This window comes from Strix aluco, chromosome 4 (genome assembly GCF_031877795.1).
Source record: "Strix aluco isolate bStrAlu1 chromosome 4, bStrAlu1.hap1, whole genome shotgun sequence".
In the NCBI taxonomy this organism is placed as follows: Eukaryota; Metazoa; Chordata; class Aves; order Strigiformes; family Strigidae; genus Strix; species Strix aluco.
This window is the reverse complement of record NC_133934.1, coordinates 53726096-53750719: the sequence shown is the minus strand read 5'-3', so window position 1 is coordinate 53750719 and position 24624 is coordinate 53726096. Positions and strand designations below refer to the sequence as shown.

At 38.8% G+C, this 24624-nt stretch overlaps 1 protein-coding gene across 18 annotated transcripts in view; it reads right to left on the bottom strand.

The window, feature by feature from the left end:
* Positions 1–24624, bottom strand: part of PDLIM5 (PDZ and LIM domain 5) — a 131225-nt gene that overhangs the window by 34543 nt on the left and 72058 nt on the right. For 2 of the 18 annotated variants that reach the window (XM_074823122.1, XM_074823114.1), the window contains exons 4-16: positions 23254–23296; positions 21467–21891; positions 16807–16824; positions 16329–16501; positions 14726–14762; positions 12452–12481; positions 10669–10803; positions 9772–9888; positions 6314–6442; positions 5765–5944; positions 4949–5035; positions 4025–4180; positions 3031–3162 (exon numbers count right to left, since the gene is read on the bottom strand). In XM_074823122.1, coding sequence (XP_074679223.1) covers positions 3031–3162; positions 4025–4180; positions 4949–5035; positions 5765–5944; positions 6314–6442; positions 9772–9888; positions 10669–10803; positions 12452–12481; positions 14726–14762; positions 16329–16501; positions 16807–16824; positions 21467–21891; positions 23254–23296 — 1662 coding nt within the window. Of the gene's footprint in view, positions 1–3030; positions 3163–4024; positions 4181–4948; positions 5036–5764; positions 5945–6313; positions 6443–9771; positions 9889–10668; positions 10804–12451; positions 12482–13124; positions 14103–14725; positions 14763–16328; positions 16502–16806; positions 16825–18835; positions 18853–21466; positions 21892–23253; positions 23297–24624 lie in introns of those variants that run through there. The other 16 variants (XM_074823125.1, XM_074823123.1, XM_074823115.1 and 13 more) reach the window with 16 other exon arrangements.

Below are 24624 nucleotides of genomic sequence, written 5' to 3'. Positions count from 1 at the left end.
GTGTGGATGTTCAGCACCACTTCAGGCCAGTTAATAACAGACATTAAGTCAGAAAAAGGTCAAGTTCTCTGGCAGCTACTCAGTACAGAGCAGTTTAAGACAGCCAGCTTTTTGGAACAGAGATGGTGAAGTGAGAGGGATAAAAGGGTAATATTTCTGGAGCAACCCTACTGCAGAACAAAATCAAAACCCTGCTTTTGTTACAGCTACAATCTTCCCGAGTTTTTGCCCAGAGATAATGCAAACAAGCCTAAGCTATCTCATTAAAGTAGATTCGTTACCTTTTCATGAAAGTTATGTAAGATAGAGCCGGAAAACACAAACCCCAAAGTTGCTTAAGTTTATTTACTTGGCTTTCTGGGTTGACCCAGTTGTGTTGGAAACTGTCAGTGCTAGGTTAACGGTTGGACTAGATGATCTTCAAGGTCCTCTCCAACCTAGATGATTCTGTGACTTTGTGTTTTGAACAAGTTATTCTACTATACAATGTCATATACTCATCTCTTTAGTTAGGGGACATAAAATTTCAGGTCTCCTTCCTTATCAGCTCCTGTGTTGTGGGATGAAGTGAGCTGCCACTTAAAATAATTTTTCAGCATTACATTTGCGCACATATTACAGTATGTCATTAGATGGACAGTAATGCAAAGACATTTTAATAGCTAGTTTCTCACACTCACTGGGTACATTTCTCTCAAATTAATAGGTTTGTTTTTTTTTTTCCTGACATAATTGATTGGTTTTGCTTGATCTTTGTTGAACTTGAATGAGAACATGTACTTACCGAAAGTAAATTGAAAGCATAATTTGTCATCTTTTATCTCTTTTTCCTACATGTTTCTCAAGCTATACAATAGGGCTGTGCTTTTTTCACTAGGATGAGGCAGCACAAAGCTTCACTTCTACAGCTCCATCTACTGGCAACCCCTTCCTCCTCACCGGCACTGGCAGCTCAGGATGATAGTAAGGAAAACAGAAATCATTACCCTGGTATGTTGTATGATAACTTCATCACCAATTATTTTGGGAAAAATCCTTAAAAAAATGCAATTTATGCATAGAGTTCTCAGACTAACTACTGCTACACCACACTTCCCAAATTTTAGGTCATATCCTATTTGGGATGTCCCTAACAGCCTGAAAATCATATGCTTCCTGTATGGGCCTTATGCTAACACCTGTACACAGCAACCTGAACCAGGAGAACCTGGCTATTGCAATGGTTTAAGAGAAAATTTGTTTTGTCCAAGTTTAGAAATAACATTTAAAAAAAACCTAATAATCCATGGATGTTTATTTCAAGCTGTTTAACCCGGATCTTGATATATCTAATGCCGATAAGGTTTTTTGGGCAGGCTTATATGGTCTCTGTATTCCCAGTATACCTCCTGGCTCCCCGGCACATCTCTTTCCAGCTCTGCCAGCTGGAAGAGCAAAACAGAGAAAAACCTCCAAAACTGCACTTTAACTATAACAGAATGAAAGAAGTTCTCCATTGCTTGCTCCCTTTTCCAATGGGCAGCCCCATGCATTCATAAGGGACAGCAACTTGACAGAGCCAGTTTGGGAATCTCAACTTTCTAGCAGAAATAAGTGTTTGCATGTCCAAAAATAGACCTTCAAACAAGGAAAGTTTCTCCCCATATGGTAATGGATAGAGCCAGTTTCAGAGACAGGAAGGTCATCGCTTCCATCCTTGTAACAATCTACCTTCATTTGCAGCTTACGCCATAAACAATGTACCTTAGTGAGCAAAGGAAAAAAGAAAAGGGGTCAAAGAATTAATTTTCACTACCATTACTGGCTCTACTAAAGCATCAGCAAACAAAGACCACAGTTAAAGAATAAAGTCTTGCTAGCAGCACATCCTGGACTTCAACCACGGTGCACAGGTATCACAACTCCTGGGGAGGTTTTCCCTTTGGATGTGCACTTAAAAAGATTTCCAAGTATCGTTCAGTGACAAAAAGAAAATTAGTATTTAAGGTTGTGTTATATCACTGTAATTCTGTTAATATTATTTTTTTCTTTTTAAAGTGGATATGCCACAACGTTGGAAAATTTCATACAATTTAAGATTGTGTGTTGGCGTCTAATAACTACCATTTCCCCTCCCAAAGTTAGGGCTATTTTAGCCTTTTCTAGAGACTAAGGTCACCTTGGAAGCCACGAAACAGGATGGAAAGATCTAATACTTCTTACTCAACAGAAATTTCTTGTATCAAGTGGATCTCAGCTCTACTTGTAATTGGGTCTTATCTCAAGAAGGGTTTTACACTTGTGAAAATCCAAATAAGTACACCAAAACCCACAAATTACTTCTTCCTTAGCACAACTTAATGCATACTGTCCTGTAAAATAACCGAATAGATTTCTGCCTTTGAGGCTGAAGTCCATTATGTAAAAGCAGCTTTCCACAGTGTTAACATAGCTGCGGTCAGGAAACGAGAACAAAAAGTCCTGTGCACTGAACAGAATCAGCGCTGGAACAAAGGACCTAAGTGGCAAATAAGTTTTAAAAAAGTTATTTACCGCACTGCATGCCAGTTATTCGATTTTATACTTTAAAAGTGAGCTTTGAAAATAGCAGCTCTTTGTTCCCAGAGCACCCTCACAGCCTAACATGCCACTTACTTGCTCAAGGAACTGTTGCAAATAATTCACCTGGAGAGAGGTTTCAAGCCAGAATATCTTGTCTCTTCTCCATCCAGCTATTTAGAGTGACAGTGCCTCCCTCAGAGGTTCACGACACAGCACAAACAGTACCGTGTGTCTCAGAAGGGCACCTGATGCCAGTGAGAAAACCTTTGCTTAGTATGGTGGACTTGCACAAACACCATCAGCAGGACCAGGGTGCAGATTAGCTCTGCAAAGAGGTGAAACCAAGCAGGATTTGGGGTTGGTGACCTCATGCCAAAGACCACAACAGACGGACTGCTTCAAGTGTGCAGACAACAGAAACAGGCTTTGAAGGAGAAGCCAGTTTCTTGCAGTCCTAAGTGTCAACCATACACCACACTCGGACAATACCTTTTGCTCTTCTGCAACTCCAGAGCACTTGTGGACTTCCTGGAGGGCCCGATGGCCTGCAGAGGAGGTTTAGTGACAGGCGTAATGAGCAGGGCATCCAAGAGTGCGCGGTAGACACTAGGTTCGGAGAGTCTAGCAAGCGTTTAAAAAGACCACGTAAAGAAACTAGGTGACCAAACAAAGTTCAAGTTGTCTGGGACCACTGAAAACCCAAACACCCTTATGAAAAGCCTGTAAGTTCTGTAGCAGTATGGAGAAACTGAACCTAGGATAACGGATGTAGAAATTATGTCCAAATAAGTAGTCCCCAAAGTGAAGGTCACACACTGCAGAGGGTGCACAGGACAACCCACTGGGATGTGAGAAGAAATTTATTTTTTTTATCATTACTAAAGTAAAACAGAAAATATTTTGAAGGTACTGTTTATTTCATCTTCTTCTCATGCTTTTTCAATTTCTGTCTTTGTGTACATTTTATAATGTACATAAATTATTAGCACATTAAGAAATGTATATAATCTAGAAATACATAAATATACATATATTGTATGCTCAAAAATTTTTTACTGATATAAATGCATGATCAAAAACCTTGAGATCACTGGTCAAAGTAAGTCTTTGTAAAAAGCAATGCAGTAAAGATATAGATAGAACTCAGTTATTGTCTTCAAGCATCCAGAAGTTACTCAAAGATGCAGATTATTTTTGTCACCCATGTAACACAATTGTTATTTACAGTTAGTTTTCTGACTAAACTATAAAACAGATACCATGAGTATCAGAAAGGTAGAATTACTCACCAAGGTTCAGAGCAGCAGTCTGGAGCTAAACTAAAAATGGGGCATGGGAGCCTTGGACATATTCTAACGACCTGCCCACTATGTTATTGTGAAAGAGCTGATTTTGCAACCCTGACGGGGTTCGATTATTCTTGAGCAAGCTTGAACTTTCTTAAACCGAGCTATAAAATGTTCCTTTTAAAGTTGATGTCTACCTGGCCCGAACAGCAATGGCAGCAGACACGGCAGCAGCAGCCATGCTCTTAATTTTTGATCTCTGCTTGAAAGGAGAAAGAACGGGAAGAGGAGCGGGTCCAAACTTGGGCAGGCTTCCCAAAGGATTTTCCAGCAGTACTTTTCTAGCACAGCAGCTTTGAGCCAACAGAGGAGAAAACAGAGAAAGCAGGAAAGTTTGACAGAGACAGTACAATACTGGACTGCATTAACTGCTGGAAAGTTATGTTATTGTAGGTTCCAACTCACAGAGACGTCAGGCAACGTATTAGCCACTTCAATGCTAATGTAGAAAACAGCAATTTTAATCTCACCCACAAATAAAACTTTCCCCTCATCAAGTCAGCATTCAGTGTCTATCAGCCTTCAACTTCCCCATCCCAGACTCTGCCTTGCACCCCTGGGTCATTCCCACTGAACCAGGGCCCAGGACGCTTCATGTGGATCCATCTAAGTCTCCATGGTGCTGACAGAAAGAGCCCTGAAGATCATTCAGCTTCTCTTATTTTTCATAATAAATAATAAACATGGAAAACTTTGGAATATTTGCTGATATAACTTCAGTAGGTCTGGTTTTAGCCACCTTTACCAAAGATAAAGGCTTCTTGTCCCCTTTTCATTTTCCCTACTTATTATCTTGGTTGGGAGGAATGTGAACAGGCAAGAAAAAAAAAGTCAGACTGGCCCCAAAATAATTGTGCAGTGGTCAATCTGTAACTCAGGCTCTTATTGTAAAGTTTCAAGGTTATCCACATAATTGCTGTGTATTTTTTTAAAATAACTTCAGAAATCAACAAAATGCTCCAAACATTTACATAACTATACTTTATATATATCACTTCTCAGATTTAAAAAACCTTGTTTACACCTAGCAGTCTGCTGTAGATATACCTTAAAAGATTTACCTTGTATAACTTACAGATGACTTAGACTGACAGCTTGAGGCTTTATTGAAAGAATTTGTTTCACAAGTAGGCAGAGATCCTTCATGCCTGCCCAAAAGCAGCAAGAGAAGAAAAGTCATTAATCACTTCCCACACCTCTGGCAATGCTAACTAAAGCTCAGGAAGAGTTCATTTAAGAGCCCTCCTTACTCATTAAAAACACAAAAAAAAAACCCCAAAAAAACCCAACCAAACAAAAAAAAACCCAGAACGGGTATGGTTTAATATCCCATAGTGTTAATTACTGAGGGAAGCACTTTATTTCTGTATTGGTAGACACTATACTCCAGATGTTCTGTCACTACAGAAGTTAATGCTTGTATTCTCTTCCAAAAACTTCAGGCTACTGGACAATTTAAAAATACACATTTGATAGCAAGGGTGACTAAACTTTGAAAGCCAGGTGAATAAAATATCAAAGTACATATATTATGTGCACTCTGCTGTGCCTTCTCCCAAAAACCTTCCACACTTTGACACTATATATTCACTATGTCACTAACTTTTGAGAACAAAGTCACCTTCCAACTCCACTTCCACCTAAGGGCCACTTTGATTTTGGAATTATTTTTCTAAGTCTAAAAAATACTCAAATATCTAACTGCTATTCAAATTTCCAGAGCAGTGAGAGGGTCAGGAGACACCTGTAAGCTGCTCTATCTTGACAGCATCATCATCCAAAAGAAGAAAAAAAAAAAAAAAAATCAAATGAAACCACCATATGTAAATTTACAGTTTCTGATGATGCCTTTTTAAAGGCAGCTGGCTCAGATATACCTAGCAGGAGCAGGAGGCAGCCCAAGGGCCATTTCCACAGGTGGGGCTGCAGACTGTATGGTGAGCAGGGGAAGCTCAGAGGTCTGTGTGGCCACAGCATGCTTCACGGGGCGAGGAGGCACCTTCTCAGCTGCCAAAAACCTTGCTGCATCTGGAGCAGGCAACTCCGCAGTTATCTTCCTAGTTGATGTTAATTTCACAATTATAATGAGACAACATATGGAGAAGAAATCTCTCATTTGATTAAAAACACTAAACAGTAATGGACAACTCCTTCTAGCTGGTGTTCTTGCATCCTTTGTAAGAAGATCAAGTGAGTAGCATGCAAGGGCTTATTTTAATTCCCTAGGAACCAAATACTCATCTCCCCTAGGAATTAGACCATGCTGAAAACTGTTTCTTTGGGGCATGTTTACAGCTGAAGCTTGAGAGCTTGGAACCAGGCTTGTTTAACCACAAAACCAAACTATTTGGATAGTTTAAAGTAGTTACTCAAAAAAAAGACAACAAACTTGAATGAGAGCACAACCAGTATATTAGAAACTCTACCTAGCGTAAGTAGATGACACTTCAGACACTGTGGCTACTTGGTTGCTGGTATTTAAAACCTGAACAATTGCAGGGGGTTGAGATGCGCACTCGGGTAAGGCTTTCAAAGGGTTCTCAAACAAAGATTCTCTGAAGTAAAAGAAAGCAGAAGGACAAGTAGCATTCACCACAAGAAAGCAGTAATTTTCCCCTTATTTTACTTCCTCTTGCTTGTCACTAAACCAAGACAACCATAAAAGATCTGACAGTTTTAGTTCTATCAGTCTGAGACCTCCTCTTCTTCCCAACCTGATGGTCACTTGCCAATTAAATGAGCAACTCCTGTTTTTGCAAATTCCCTTTTGCAAGATGACTACAACCACAGGAAGTTGTTTAGGAAACTGATGTAGAAATGTTAAACCTGCGAAAAAGGAGATCTGGTTGAGTTGAGGAGAGTACAGCAGCAGTTACAATTCATGACAACACAGGGGTATGCACAGATTATACTCTTTCCTGGAGTTGCCCTCAAGTTCTCCAAAACTTCATACAGCATCTTTGTGAAGTTTTATAAGACATTAAAAGGGCCCTTGAAGAAGGCAAGGAGAAGGGAAATAAACCACACTGGATATATGCTCCAAAGGGAGAGCAAGCTGACTCCAGATCTTATTCATACATACATACTCATTTTTTTTCCATTTTTCATTTGCTTTGACAGTAGCTAGAAAAGAAGTAAGAAATTACTCTTGGAGATGACAATTTCTGCAGAAAATATTCTTGGCTGTCCACTAATCAGAGAGTACACAACAAAAATCAGGATTAATATCTACTATTTAATACTAAGTCTTTGTATTTATGACTATCAGGAATAACTCCATTAAAAGAAAAGTTAAAAGTAGGTCTGTATGACTGTAAAAAGCATGTATATAAAAGAGCAATCTAAAGACTTGTTGGCACTGGCTCTGCTTTATATTAGTTATATATTTCTCAGGAGGTGCCAGACTCTGTGGTTTAACATGGTCTAAAGTTGCCAGGATGACTTTTTAAGATGACTTTTTGCAACTTTCTGGAAAGGTTGTAATTGCTCTTAAATATTTTACTGTTAAACTTATAGGAGAACATTGCTTATATGAAATTGAGTAATAATAGGCCATAAATTACAGTAGTTGGCTATATCGTCATATGAATAGTTTAGGCTTTCAATAAAGAACTAAAACTACAATAAAAAAAAATTTATGCTTTATATTATGAAGTCTGCCTTATAAGCAGCAAACCTAACTTTAATCCAGTAATAAAAGCCAGATCCTTCATACATTTCACAGCAAGCTCTTTCTCCTTCTTGGTGGTTCAGTAGTGGGTGGTACAAATCACAGAGCTTCAGCCAAGAAAAGATGGAGCCCATTAGGAAAATAAAAAATGCCAGTCATTGACAGCAAATGCAGGGCTTTAGTGGCTAAAGCAAGTCTACTGACCTCTGGATGGCCCAACTCTGCTTTACTAAAAGTCTGACATGGCATGCATCAATTGCTCCATACAGATTTCTGATAGCTGCAATTTTATAAAAAAGGTGTTTTGGAGACCAGCTTTGAGTGTATTTCCCACCTGACACTTATAAAAGCAGTGACACTGGCTCAGTAACAAAACACAAACAACAAATATAGTTGCCACACTGATGACCTCTCATTTCAGGAGAGAATTAGACTATGTAGCTTTGCCAATTTATGTTCTCCTTCCCACACTCAATGCTAATCCTTCCTTCTACAGCTCTGCAGAAGCTGCTCAGATTTTTGCCCTTCTTGAGTAGAAATAGTCATCATCTATTTTTTTGACTATTTGTATAAATACTTCAGCTCTCTTCCTGAACCACCATGAATGTAGCTGTCCTTTCCGATTTCCTGTGGCTCATCTTAAAGCTGTTCTCTTGCTAGGTTAATTTTGCCAAATAATAAACTTAGAGACACAGGTCTTGAGTGAGGGTAGACTTAAATTTCCTTCCCCTGGACACAGATCCAGAGCTAGGATTTAGAAAGAACTCCTTGGTACTCAGAACACAATAGTTGTAGCAGTATCTGCAAGGCATCTGTGGCTCAGTAGGTATAATCACACTAGAATTTCATTGGTAGACATCCAAATCAATTATTGAAGTAGTACTTCTCCCCCTGACTTTTTCATCCCTGGTTTTCTGCTTAAAAAAAAAACCAAAACAAAACAAAAAAAAACCCAGCAAAACCACCATGAGTCTTGCCATACACCTTTTGCGCGTATCTTTCATCTTTGGTGACTCATAACTACTCACCCCATCTGCTTCCTGGGATTTAAGAGAACATGCTGCTGAAACCATCACAACTGAATCTTCCTTTTCTGTATTGGCTCAAACCAAAGGTTACCATGAAGATACTGGTACAAGCAAACCTCTGTCATCACCCACCATCCTTTCCTGACTAATCTCATGTTAGCTCATGAAGGCACCCTCTTCTCCCAGATATCAAAAAAGCCTTCAAAAGACATTGCAACAAAACAGACTTGACATATTTTGTTGTGAGGTTTCGCCTCATCTCTCTGAGCTGGCTGAGACTATTGCTTTAAAGGGGAAACTGTCAATCCCAGATCTTAGTATTAGATTTCTAGTTGCAGAAAGCCCACAAAGGTATGGGCAATAGTATATTTCTGTATGCTTTTCACAAGGACAAGTCTCTGTCTGGGGGCCTGGCAGGACCAGGTACTGTTCATTCAATTCTCATTTTTAACGGAGCAGCTTTGTTTTGTGTTACAACTTTGTGCTTATGTATGTGTAATGAACACTAGCTACCTGGAACTAAAAAACACTCCTGCGCTATGAAACACAAACCATCAGAAAATGTTACTGACCTTCAATAATATCATCATAACCCTCCAAATTACTGTCATTGTCTTATATCCAAAATTACCATCACTGTCTAGTACCCATAGATGACCTCCAAAACATCACTAATCTGCCAAGGTAAGTGCCAATGAAGCTATCCAAGGCCAGTGACAGGAAGTTTGCCAGGTAATCACCTAGTTTTCTTTGATTGCATCATAGCACAGCACAATATAATGAACGAAATAATCTACTTTTGAAAAAATCATTTTTATATTCTTAAAGGCACTTTTCTGTGTGTTGAAGAAATCTGAATTCACTTTTGAGTTGTTGAGACCACTGATAAGTTACTCCATTCAAGTGATATGGTGGACACCTACTGACAATGTATTGACACACACTAAATATTTCATCTTACTTTAACTGTTATCCACAAGACTGTTCCTGAATCTGCTCAGTTTTACTTAATTTCTCTTCTTCCCTCTCCTACCATTTCCAGGAAAATCCCTAGTCACAGCAGATTTATAAAGTTTATTTTAAGTGAATGACAGACAACCCTCTCTCCCCCAAGACAGACAAATCTAGGCTAGAACAACATATAGCTAGATCATTAACTGAATTGAGCCCCCTCTGAAAGATTTACCTCCCAGGAGCTGCTGCAGCAATGTGTTCAGAAAGTCTGAGAAAGGGGACACTGCCAGGGGAGGACACTGCTATCGGCAAAAGAGCAGCTGCAGATTCTGGTTTAGCACCGTTTTCACTCCATTCACAGTAATAAAATCAAATGGAGACACACAGAAAAAGAGATTTTTAATCCACATTGAAATAGTATGTTGAACAGGAGGCACTGTGCATGAAAGTGTTAGTAAATTGGGAAGGGGAAAAAAAAGAAACACCAAAAGTCAAAAACCATGGAGTTTACAGCAAAATACAAATAGGGGGGTAAAATGATGCACAATACACTTAGGAAGTGTCACGATGTTAGTGAAGGTCGAGAAGAGTTCTGCTGCTTATAAACTCAGAAATTCAAGCAGTACTTTACATTTATAAAGACAGAACACATACATTTAGTATTACATTAATGATGAAAAAATTTTAGGAAATACTGGAAAAGAAACAGACACAAGTGCAAGTGGGATTCATTCCCAAAGTTTTATGCAGTTCTTGCTGCAACATTTTAGGGTGTTAGTTTTGTGAAGGTTAGACTCTATATTTCTCAATATTTTTTCATATCTTTTTTTCCAGTTGTGATAGGAAAAAGAAATATATAGATCTAGAAAATGTTGTCTTAAAGACCTCTATTTGAAGAAAAGCACCCATCAGATATCTCACTGTTATACACAAAAATAAAAGTCAACTATGAGATAGAGATCAATCACAACTTCAAGTTTTGAGCAGACTACATTAGCCACAGAAGTAGGCATTGCTGCCTTCTTTTTTATATATATATTAGCATGCAAAATTAAACATCTTAATAAAGTAGGGAGTCTTTAAGTGCTGAAAATTGTTAAACAGACTCAGGAATGACCAGGGAGCAGACCTCATAGGTGGCAAAGGCGTGGATGGAAATTCTGATACAGGTGGCGTCTCCAAAGTCTGGGTTGCTATGGAGTTTTTATTCAGATTAATACAGGTATCCTGGGCTCCTGTTCCATTAGGTAGATCTGCAGGTATGCTTTACAGATATTTATGACATGGTGAGGGGGAAGAAAAATAAATATATGATTTATGACAGGTTGTTTCAAGACTAAGTGTGGGATAAATATCTTCCAGTGGCTATGGATTAGCTAAACTACAAATCTGGAAAATCCAGACACATCTTCACTCAGGACAATGAACTGACTCTACAACTTAAGGCCAAAACTAAATCAGAACACGGTTGCTCAAAAGGAGATGGTTAAAAGTGAACGTCTAAAACATACTTGGAAATAGGGTGCTGCAGAATTAGAACTAATCAGTTACTAAAACACAAACAAACTTGACATAAAGGCTAGACTTTGCCTTTCTGAGCTTTAAGAGCTTGCAATTTACACATTTCAGTGAGGACTTTTTACTTCCTGTCCTTTCAGCTGCTATTTTATCCACACAAAAATCCCTAGTGGGTTACAGTTGAGGGATAAACAATAATAAAAAATCCACAGGACATTTGTCTTGGACAATGCCTGCCTGAAAAGTTCAATATTATTAAATTTGGATTTTATCTGTAAATTACTGATGGAAGAGAAGTTTCTATTTTATTGTTTCTCAGATTTATCCTTCTAGGTGATCTCTTAAATATGAGCTTATTCATTTGTATCAAAACCCACTCAGAATATTTTTTCAAAGATCAGATGTATGCTGGGAATTGGACATGAACTAAGGCATGTTATCCACCTGCAAAAGGAAAAGCAGTCTATTGCTTTAGAAACAGTAACAAAGTCCAAAATTTAATGTCAACAAGTGTTGAGCAATGGGGATACTGGGTGAAAAGATAACATCTTGAAAGCAGTAAATGAAATTCATTTCATGCATTCATAAAACATTTTTGGAATTAGTGATTTGTTACTATGAATGTATAGGAAATGAATAATTTTGGTAACCTTTCTCAAACTAGTCTCATATCCTCAACAGATCAACTCTATGACTATCTATGTTTCATTTTCATCAAAACAGAGGCTCTACACTTTGGATTATTTAGAGAGGCTTTGTCTTTTGTTTCTCACTAAAGCAACTCACCCTTCAAAGGGATAAGAGCTGGTAAGATAAATAAACATAACAGTAAGTTAAATACGAACACAAAGATATTTTCATTACCTAGGGACATCTCCAAACCATAAAAATACTTGAAGGTTAAACCATTCTGCCCTTCTGAAGAAAACTTTACAGACAGTCTAAGTAATAACCTTTCATAACCTCTGAAACTCCTGTCTTCCTTTCCATTCATAAAAAAAGAAAAATCTTTAAACCCAGCAAAACAATTTTAACATACTGCTTCACATTCCTACTTTATTATGCAGTATTCTATCAAATGATTATATTGTGTTGTATGTGCACTCAGTCACACACTTAGGTTTAGTAACACAGTACCCACTACCAAGTTACGTGATGAGGGGGTGGGGTGGTGAGGAATCAAACTGATTGGTATTTCTCATCAAAACAGTTTTAATGAAATTATTAAAGTGAGTATTTTCCCCTACTGTCACTAAGGAGTTAATCCAAAAGGTGTGTAAGGTGTGATATGCCTTGGTCCATCATTACCACTGCAAATCTAATTGTCCTTTATTCTGTGTATTGTTAGGCACCCACATCAGTGACTGTTAAGTGTTAGATAACTTGGCTATTACCTGAAGTTTCCATTTTCTGTTTGGCTTTTCCTAAAGACAGAATGACAAATACCATAAGCTACTGCTGTAATATATAGCAGTATAAACCATCTGAAAAGGAAACAAGCTTAAAATGCTTCCAAAGGTCTCTATTCCTTTCAATTTTCCAAGCTGGGGGAGTCATTTTGATCTTGTACAAGTCTGCAGAAGCATTTGCAATGGACATTGATCTGTTCATAGGGCCAATTCCATCAGAATGGCGCGTAGGTCAGCTGCACAATCTACGAGCCAATTGCAGTAGTCCTCATTAAGCAATTATGAAAGATTGGGCTTTTATATGTGCTTTACAATTCACCTTCAAGGTTGAAACTTCTCTGATTCAATAAATGTTGCAAAAGCTGAGAGCAAGTTTTACTTAGTAGAATTCTTACTCCTGCAGCCCCCCAAAAGGTCAACCATTTTATTGATTTCTGCAAATCTTGTGTCGATTTTGGCACACATATGCCCCATTTTTAACACAATCAGGAACTCTACTACTGTGATAGTTTTGTACAATTCAGATTGTTTCTACTACGCAGCAGGGATTTAATTGTTTCTCTTACTGTGATCTGTGAAGATACAATGAAATTACAGCTCCGTGCATGAGAAGACTATTCAAGGAGTCAGAGAGACTCAAAAGAAAAACAGACAGAGCTAAGATAAAAGCAACTTTTATTAAAATACTCTTCAAGCTTCAGAAAGCATAAGTTAATGAATGTGTAGCTACTATAATACATTATTTTACAGGAGAACCATATGGCCATGAAGCTTTTAGAAACACAAGAAAGCCTATGAGCTTCACTGCACAATAAATAAATACTACCATCTTATTTTGTTCTTGTTAAGAGGATTTGTTGAAGCTCTTACATGTACACAGCAACATTCTGCTCAATTTTTTCTAAGTTTTCCTTAATATGAACATATTACTAATTGAAGCAGCAGAATCTTTATATTGAGCTTGCACTTCGATTCACAACATTGGAATATTTTTAATTCATTTTTTATTTGCTTAAAAGCAGTCTGTCTTCTTGTTCTACTTAGTAAAACATTTACAACCACTCTAAAATTGACCTGCTGAAAACCTAGTGAAATCCAAGATAATTATCCTGGTAAATACAATAGCTTGAAATAAGTGCATACAGTCCCTCTTAATCTTCTTTCCCCAGCCCCAAAATCAAAGTAACACAATTTCTTATTCTTCTGTTCATAATTTTCTGCTTTCTAACAACCTACAGTAACTCAAACTCAGCAATGCAAATGACTCCTTTAAGGCACAAAAAGAACTGCAACAGCCATCTCCTCCCATGATGGAGATTCAGTCACCCAAGTTGTTCTGTTTTAAATATGTATTTTTTGTCACCTAGTGATTAGCACAAAAACATTTTCATCTCATTTTTTACACATCAGTAGGAAAGTGTTAGAAAAGTATAGAAAAGGCTAGAATTTCTCTCGCAGTAAGGCTTTTTTCTTTTTGCAAAGCAGATGGAAAAGAAGAAAGGAAGGAAGTGGTTTTATTTTGCTTTTGCAACTTGGGTAAAATCACTGGACATTAAGAACACGTGCTGAGACTTCATGGTGCCAGTCACGTAATTTTGTATATTTGGGGCTAAAGACGTGGATGGGAACCTTTTCCCTGTGGAAAGAAGTGACAGAAGAAAAATAAGAAAGAAAGAAAGTTTGTCTTAAGCAGTTTCACAAGCGAGCATGCAATCTCCATGCACTATTCCTATCCACACATTGCCTTCCTCTATCAAAAACTTGGATCGGGTGATAGGCAAAGTCAGCAGAAAAACTCCCACTGACTGCAAGAACCATTAGATTTAGCCACTGGTTGGACTTCATTTTGAACAACGCTTATCCCAAAGCAAGGAGACAGCTGACCCTCATTCACAGTCCAGAACAGTAATACTTTCCAGCTATGCCTTGCAATCTGATCCACACTTGCAAATCAAAAATGCCTGGTTAGATTTAGGAAAAGGAAAACATGTTGACAAGCTGACCTTGTACAGAAAACCAAATCAGTCCAAGTACACAGAAAATCTCAAACTCCTGCACAAACATTAATACTGGACTGCACCAACAGATTTTAAAAGGTCATTCTATGCAGAAAAAGATCTTGATTTTTACATGCTGAAGTAGAAGGCAAAAAAAGAAGCAACATTTTAAAAACACCCAGGTGTCACACAAATGCACCAAACACTACAAGTTAAGAATTAAGACATGCAAAGTATTTAAGTAATAGAAACATCAACTCACTTAGTCTTCTTTGCAGCTTCATGTTCTGGTTCTTTCACTGCAAGAAGAGAGAAATTTTTTTTTTTTCTAAGGCACTAAAGGCACTGTACCACCGCACACTGAGATTCTCCCCTGTGCCAATGCACTCACCACAGCAGGAAGTTACAACAAGGCTCGTTAGGACTCCTAGATTCTAAATACGCCCCAATGGAAATGAGGATGTCTATAAACTTCAAGAGCCCCTTTGCCAGCAGGACTGCTGAAAGGTGGCTCTGCTGGCCTCTGCTCTTTCCCTTGGCCCACTCTTCACATTGGCTTTGCGAAAGGTGAGTTGAGAAAGGGAAGTTGAATGGAAGCTGGGAGGCATTTCTTTTGGACAAACGTTAGGTTTCCATCAGGTGATAATCCAAGCACCTGTTTGCAATCAGACTGTGAGACCCATCAAGGTGCTAGAGGACTGCACATGGCATAATGTAGAATCCCAGCCTTGATTTTAAGTTTGGAAAATCTAGTTGCAGTCAGTTTGTTATAGTATTTGTCACCATGATTAATTGATCAATGCTGGATGACATGTTATTTGACGTTTAGGTCTCATATTCTGCCCTTATAAGGATTAATGAAAAGAATCCAAAGGTAGACAATGATCCATTAATAGAATAGCGCAACGTAGGACCTCAAATCAATCAGGTAACTGTCCAAATTCAGAATATTTATCATACATAGACAATAATCCTTATTTGGAGAGGTGTTATCATTAGCTTCTACAGTAATTCTGCCAGCAAATTGAGGGGAGGGGGGTCTGATTTCCTCACTGCCTTCTTTACTGTAGCTGTGAAAAGCAGAAAAATGAAATTATCACCTCTACATCAACTGCCTCAGTCTGAATACGACTGAGCTTAAATCTCCTGATGGCACTTCTGATGGCTTTTACACAACATTATAGGTCTCAGCTGATTAATTATAACTGACAGCACAATATGAAACTGAAGTTTCACCATAAAATTGTAGGACTGGGAATGACCTCTGCATCATCTGTTCCAGTCCACAATACGTGTAATCACACCATAGCATAAGCAGAGGATGGAAACATGACTTGGGAATAAACTGAGGAATGATGGATTTATGCTTCAGGTTGATGAAACCATTGCAGGTCACATACCATTGTATGACTGTCAGATTTTCTACATGCTTGAAAACACATTAATTCTTCTGGAGCATTTGAACAGGAATGTCACCATTTTAGTGATACAGGGCGGGGGGGGGGGGGGGGGAAAACAACAAATACATATCTGCCAACATCTTTGGGAGTAGAAATGGAAATTTTAAGATTTATCTAGAATGTATTAATAATCAACTCAATCAGGAATACTGTCCAGCAACGCATATGTCCTGAGCTATTTAGCAATTGTAGGACTTCTACAAAAATATTTTCCTGCTATAGTCTTCTCAAACTTTTTTCTTTTAAAGAACTCACCAAGATTCTGCCTACTGGATTTATTATCCAAGAGGGAAAATGCATGAGATGTGACTGAATCCTTTTATTACTTCCCCCCACCCCTAGCTTTTAAAAACAACTATCTGTCCAAGGCCATTACTTTTATTCCGTTTACGCCAAGCTACTCACTATGATCAGTGCCAGTGATTTGGGCGAGGATGCGGAAAGAGCGGGACTGAGTGGTGCCTGTCCGGGGATGCCAGTCTTCGGTGTCTTCAATCAGTCGCTTCTTGCTGGCATCGCTGTGGGTGGGTGTGTGGTAAAACTCCGTATAGGTATCCACAATGTGCTTCCGTGGAGGGCTGCATCAAGGAGAGGAGTAAGCAGTGAGCAAAAAGCTTCAGAGACCACCTGGGTCAGGGTAGCTACACAGGCAGGGACAGACCTGTGACTTTTCACAGTGTTTAAAGGCAGCGTCTGTGTTTGGAAGCAGATGTGCAGCAGTGAGCTCCACAGGCACACCTGAACACAGATTCAGCTCTCCAAACCAAACACAGCTTTATAATTACTCTAACCCAACTGAAATATTTTTCCTTGTTTCATTGTTGGAGCATCAGAAACAGTAAAAGACAATATTATCAAGACATTTACACGTTTAAACCTTTACCGTTTGGGTGGGTTTTTCCTTGGAGATGACAGAGTAATACAGCAAGAGAAAGTTTTCCCAGCATAAACAGGAAAAGAAGAAAAAGAAAACAAGAAATAAAGTCAGAAAGTTGAAATAGAAGTGCAGTTAATTATTCTATTGAATTAGTGCGAAAGGGCACGGAAATCCAATTAATAGTGATATTCTCATTCTACTACCAAAACCAGAGCACAGAAGTCCCATACTTAAACTCACAGCGATTTCCTCACAGGGATGAGAGGGGAATTTGTTTTGGTAAAGCAGGGTAGCCTACTTAGTATGGATCAGGTGCCCCTAGAGAAATTCTCCCCTTGTTCACAAGAGGCAAAGCACTAGCTGTGTGCAAGGGCCACTCAGTACACACCAAGTCTTTTGCGCTTGGCAAGGTGTGGATCAGAACCAGGCCATTTGAAAGCATAAGTAGCAATGTTATGGAAACCTGATGTGAAGATACTGATGCTTGATACCCTTTCTGAAAGTGAAAATAGTAGTGGGGTGATCATTTAGTCTGAAAGTTTTCCCCACAGTAACCTACATGCAATTATAAATCCCTGCACTAGCAGACTTGCAAGAATACAGGATTTTAAAGCTCTGCTTTCAGTCATTGCTGTAAAGAACATGTAATGGTATTGATCAGTTTAGGAAAAGGGAACAGAAGATTCATACCATATATATTATTCCTAAATTCTACATTTGTTATCCCAAAGCATTAATCATTAAGGCCCTTTAAATGTACATTTATTTTTACGTAATTTACAGATTAACTGCAAAATTAGCTCCTAAAACATAACAATTCTAATAATAATTTTAAAACCCCCCAACCCCCTGACGAAACTTTAAAAGTCAGTTCTATTTTTGCCACTACTTCCCCACCGTACTTTTAATGTCCAAAATATTTCTGGTGAAGAAAGGTGGAAAATATGAATGAGAATGAGGTAAATCATTAATTGTCAACAAGTAAGAATTAGGCCCATTCAATGGAATGCATTAGTAAATACTTACGCTTAGAAGAATACTTAATACTTGAAAGAATGATGTGAAAGGTATCATACAAAATTAAATCAAAAAGAACGAATTCATAGACACACAGTATTAGTGAAGTATGTGTATCACATGTCAAAGCTACTAAACAAGAGAGAGGTATAGAAACAAAGAAAGTGGTATTTCCAGGATGGAGTACAAGTAGTACAGAGAAAAATGAAGTAAAGCATCAAAACAGTTAATAGCAAAAATAAAATCTGAAAATTAAGGCAATAATTAAAGGTGTGGAACTACATGGAAATGTAATTATTTACATGCAGTTGACTGTATTCTAGTAACTACCACAGTGAAATAAGTAGTCTTTCACATTTGTTGAAAGTGGTATTATAAACAAAATATCCTGCTGATTTTTCTTGTGGATCCTACCGGTCTCTTTTTTAATGCTTAAGAGTCTACTAGTAATTACTCATTGAGGCAACAAGGTGGTGCCAGACACAAAGGAAAACTCAGTGAGACAGGATCTCCCTTAACTCAGGGCAACTTGAGGCAAGGGGAGAAAAGACAAGCCAATAAAACCTCAACCATATTTATCATCCCTAATATGCACAAATCACAGTATATGAATATTACTCTTCTTTTTGTGGTATGAATTCAGTATTCAGCCCTTCATTCCATAGTCCTCAAACCTTTATTGCTTTTATACTGTATTTCACCATTTACTAGTTGTATTAACACCAATTAGCCATAGGTGCATCAAGAATTTATCAATACACACGAACACCACACAAATGTTTTGTGGAATAAAAACAAAGCTACAAAATGTAACACAGTGAAAAGCAAGATCACGTCATGTCCGATGCAGACAAAACCATTTACTACACTAAGAAGTTACTAAGAAAAGCTGAAGCTGTTTTGCAAAATTTAAATATAAAACTCTGTAAGAGCTATAATTTTGCAAAACAAGAATACATGCTGGTTATTCCAACAGGAAAAACGACCATAATTCAACTCCAGTGCTGTTGATACTAACTTTGTCACTGTTGTTATCTGCAAGGGAAAAAAAGTATTTGATGTGTTAATACATTCTTTCCTTCTTGAAATATTACAGGAATTTCCAAATCCAAGCTCTGGTAAAGTCATATATCACGTAAGTCAAGCTTACAATCACCAAGAGAACCTACAAGGGAAAAATTTAGCCCAGCTGATCTTAAACTGAGTGAAGTCTGTGGACATCTTACCTGTTTTAAGCAGCAGGCACATTTTCATGCAAGAGTTGGCAAGAAGGTCTTAATAAAAGCGTAATTGCACGCAGCCTAATGAAGGCAAACTGCTTTCTTTCTAAGCCAGAACTAAACAAGGGAAACAAAATTTCCTTCCCCCTCCTGAAGTGAAGGCAAATTGTTTATATCCTGAATATGGTTTGAGGGGAGCCAGGAGGAAGGGAAGAAATTCTGAGTATGACAAGGTGCATGCCTGAAGAACTACATTTGCTCAGCAGTGCTATCTATGAACAAGATACAAAGTTCCTTTTTTTTTTTTTTAAGAAAATGAATAATACAAAACACAGAAACAAAATTGAATTTATTTCAGACTGATTAATTATTCCAAATGTCAATGTTTCTGATATTTCATAAGTGTTATGGATTCTATTTTAAATGGGAAGATAGTTAAGCATCATCGTTGAAATGTAATTTTTCTAAGTAAAACTAAGTGTAGCAGCAGACCAATATAATCAATTTAGGGGGGTTTTGTTTGCTTGGTTTTGTCTTCTGCCTTCGGACTGCAAGACAGTTAGACAGCCCAAACACACTATTGTAAGAAAGATGGTGAAATAGAGTAGGTTTTTACAGCTCTAAACATTTTCAAGCTTTCCCAAACTAGATCTGCAAGGCTGGCAGTGAGACAGGGATTTCTTCACCTGTCAGCTGTGATACTCTTCAGTCAGTACTATGCATCCCCTAACCATAAGGCACCTAACAGTGCTCACCCAGTCATCCTATCTTGATTGTCTACACCTGCAGCACTTCCTTCCAGGAGACTTCATTTTGTTGCTATTGTTCCTCTTTCTCAGCACTAATTGCTGCTTTTGAATATTCTTTGCACAGTTATTTGCTAAAACAGCATTCCTGGAAAGATAAGAGATGGTTTGCCAAAGCATATTACAAGTCTACCAGCACTGAGCAAGTCCTTGGGATCTCCCAGTTTCATCCCACTTCTTATGCAGTGTGGACTCCTGCCATCAGCTATTTAAAAAGGGCTGGCAGTTACCATGACAACGGTGTGATAGAAAATGCATACAGACTACATTATATGAGTCCACATATGGAAAATATTCATACAGCAATATAAAGGGAATAGGTACCTAAAGAAGTTCCCCCCCACTCCATGAGAAGCTCTACTGAAACTGCAATTTATTCTGTATTTCAGATGACGTGGATGTTTACCTGTCTGTAGGGTTCTTCATATACTTTCTACACTGAGAAAATATCAGAGGAGAGAGACACTAGGCCTATTCCTCCAGCTCCCTTCCTTTGAGGGATGGGAAATAGTAACCACAGCTTTTAGCCTTTAAGCACAGGTTTCACATTCTTAAGATGGAAGAGAAACCTACATTTCCCCCCCTGCCCTTTTTATTATTTAATTTAATCTGTCAGACACTGCTGCTGAGCACAGAGGCCAACTGGCATGGGACAGCTCACACCCAGCCTCCTCCTCACCCTGCTGCACAGCAGCCACTGGGAACCAGTCCCCGGGGTACTGCAGCTCCTGAGACCTGCCCAGGAATTTCTGGGAGAGTCCGATGCGGCCCTGGCCAAAAGCCTGCCACTGAAACAGGGCAGCAGTGCAGTTCTGAGTGCCCAGGACCACTGCTGGGCTGTTTAATTTACTAATCTATCGTTTGCTAGTCTAGGTGCTACACCAGATATACTATAATCCTTTTATATAGCCTTACAGTCCCTTAAATGTTAGGTCTCCAATATCCACTTAATATAAACAATCATTTGAATGCAAATATTACTGCAAGTTTAAATCTGTGTTGCTTTTTTAGGGTAAAGGTAACATCTAAAGTTGAGGTTTTTACATTATAGTGCTGCAAATCTCTGCTCAGTCCCACCAGCTTCCTTGCATGCATCAAAGTTTCTTGTGTATTGTGCAGAGAAGTAATGTGACATCTGTCCCTTTGCCTCCCTTCTGGGACATTTCTCCACCGGTCAGGGGCCATGGTTGGTCTTTCAGAGTGCCTTGTTCCCAGACATCACCCTTCTTGAGAGACTGCTCTGCATTTTTGAGTGCCTGCTGCTTTCAATCACCGCACTGGGAGTCAAAATACACAGTGAGACACGGACATCAAAATTAATACCGGGCTTGTTGTAAGGTCCAGAACACATCATGATACAACCCACCACGTAAAGCATTTCGTGATCCTGATTCAATTTAGTTGTGACACTCTATAAACCGATATGTCACTCCTGAGAAAAATCATCACTGAAGGTCTGGCTTGGCCCTTCAAAGCATTCCTTTTAAGATGCAAGTCCTTCCTTAGAGATTCGCTTCTGAGAATTGAACAACTCCTCCAAGCTGTGTTTTACTTAGCCCTTAAACAAGCCCAGCTTTTTTCCTGCGAGGAAAGACCCTCACAGCAAAAAAAAATCCCACCTACCCATTTTGCTGTTTACTCTCCCCCTGGTTCTCTCTGAATCCTCGTCGTGGCCCCTCAGCTACATCCTGGGCGCCGTCGCTGGCAGAGGCGCTCGGGGCAGCATTGTGCGTGGCGGGCTGCCGTGGGACATTAACTGCAGGTTTAGCAGCGCTCGGCACAGGCGACCGCTGCTCAGCGTTAGGCTTGGCGTTAACATGCAGTCCAGGCGCAGCAAAAGGGGCCGGAGCGGCAGCTGCCGGGGCCGGAGCCGCCGCCTGGGCTGGGGTGAAGGCGGAGGATGGTGATGGGATGGAGGTGACTTTGGAGGAAGTTACCGCTCCAAACGGCCTCGGTGTCTTATTGTAAGCCACGCTCGCCGTGGCAGTGACTTTGGGTGCAACAGCAGAGGCAACGGGCACAGGCTTAACTACTTCTGTAGGTTCTCCCTATGTGAGATGAAAAACAAAAAAGAAACACACAAAAACACGCCAGACGCATGCACATTCCTCAGCAGGGATTTTCGCTGCTCTCAAGGGAGACAATGCACCTAGCGTGAAACAAAGCAGCACAGAAGCAAGCTTTATGGAGACTGAAGCCATGAAATGTACAGAAAAAAGCCATGCATTTTAGGAAAGGGGATGATCCAAGCATGCACAATCAGTAAGAAATCCCACGATGCTAACTCCTCTCATCATATTCAAAACAGACACCCCACAAATCAAATTCAAGAGAAACTGAAGAACCACTCTACTGCAAAACCCACTGGGTAACTCATGTGGAAAAAATCAGCATTTACAAAAATCCACATTCCACCTCTCAAACCCTATTCGAGATATGCACATTGCTCATACACAAACAGCTTGTGCATGTGTACACACACACTGTATATATATATTGATCTGTTGATATGACCCTTAAGAGCGGAACCAGAGACCTGGAGCTCATTTATTAGTGGTCAGTGCTTTGGAAGGCTGAGCTTTTCCAGTTGCACTCCATTGATGTGCCCCAATGTCTTGATACACCGTTCTCAGATCAAAAAACTCAAAAAACAAGTGATTTTTTCTTTCCCAGGACCCATGTTTTAACATGGTAGTTCCAAAACTGTGGCCTTTCAAATCATGGTCAGCAGAACAGTAATATACTATACATTATTTACATCCACTAGAGAGGATTTTCAAGTACAGGTCATTCGTAAGTATTTTCAGGTTTGCAAACAGCCTTCTTATCAAAAGGGGGGTGGGGGGGTGGGTGTTGAAACTATTGCTTGAGAACAAAACATTAGAAGAACTCGAGAACAAATAAGTCCCCAGGGCTCTAAAAAAACTGAGGGGGATTGTTCTCTGAAACTCTAATATTTAGATAAGCTTCTTTCACATATAAAGGAAGATTTTAGTGCCTATTTAAAAAAAAAAAAAAAAAAACAACACACAAAACCAAACCGAAAATGAAACCCCACCACCAAAAAACCCTAGTACTGTTTCTCTCTTAGGGACTGAGGAAAAGTTTCAGCAGTATCTTTCTAAAAAATGTTCCAAGGGTTGGAAGATAACATTTATTCAGATTTTTTTCTTTTTTGGATAATCATTTGTCAGGTCTCTCAATTCTATCCTTAGGGACAAAAAAAAAATCCCCAAACAAACCCCAAATCACTCAGATTCAAATGCTGCAATACTCTTAATGTAACACATGGAAATCAAGCATGTTATATTGAAAGGAAAGTTTGAATGACAGTGCTTATCAACAACAGGGTTTGACAGATGGGTAACAGTGCCACATGCTACGTTTCTTGGTTGCGATGATGAACATACCTTTGGTACATGAACAAGATTGGGTTTTGGTACAGAAGCCACTCTGGAAGAGGAAAAACATACACATAATTGTAAAAAGCAAGTTATTTAATGTTTAAGCATTTCCCTCTTCCAACTCACCACGTCCAACCACAGATATATGCAATATTTTGTTTCCTCTAAAAGAAACAAGAAGTATTCAAGTTAAACCTACAACGCTGTTGTTATTACAAGCAAAAGGCAAAACCAAACTGGCTTCATTTATCCAGATACGACATTAGGATTTCTAGCATCTATCATCAAGGGCTATTTGATTTGTAAATTCATAATACCATATCACCAATTAGGAGACTTCAGACCCAATTTGCTTTTGTTTTCCATCCTTTCATAAGAAACTATGTCACATAACTCAAAAGCTCTGGTCAGATAAATTGCATTTTAAGTAGTGCATAAGCTTTATTCAGGCTTAAAACAGAAAGCTTCCTTTTAGAACAACAACAAAAATCCTTCTGAAGGACTTAGCAAGTTAAATAATACAGAAACTTTTTGCACAGTCTTTGGTCTTCAAAGGTAAGGTTAATGTCACTTGAACTCCACAGTAGATGGCAAAAAAATTTCTTCCAAACAATGGGTGCACTGAAACTGCTATGGGGTGGTGGGAAGGAAAGGAAGTATCACAACGGAAAGGATTAAGATAAAGAATTGACAGATTTTGTCATACTTAAACTGTCAATGTATTGCAGGTAAAGGCACCTCACTTGATTTTTTTTTTTTTTTTTTCAGATTTGCATATACTTGTATGCAAAAACACACACACAAAATTTAAAAAAAATAAAAAACCCAGCAAAAAAATCTGACACACTAACATTCTGTCTGCAAACATTGCTGCTGATACACTTGAGTGTTTTCATGCTGTTTTGGTAGAAAAGTGGCTTCTTGCCACATTTTGAAACATTTCTGGCCATATTTGGTAGCTGCTTAGAAAAGCTGGCACCCTTAATAATCCAAGAACCAGCAATCATATCCTGCCTGAAATCACACAACCCCAATTTCCAGCAAATCTTCGAAACAGGGTTTTGAAGAACTGAAGCTGGATTCTCATTTCCAAAAGATAATCTGCCAGGGAGGCAAAAAGTTTTGTTTAATTGGAGATCAGCTAACAGAGGCTACAATTTAAAACACCTCTACTGTATAAACCAGCTTTTCTACTTCTACCAGGAAAACATGGAAAGCTAGATTTGAATTAGGCACACTTGGTCCATTGAACAACTCCTTTATTTTTTATTTCCCCTTTATCCCCCATTTTTTCTTTTTTCTTTTTTACTAATTGCATTCAAAATGTTTACTCCTTCCCTAAAGCCATTTGGCCCTCAGGGCTCATCAGATGCCAGC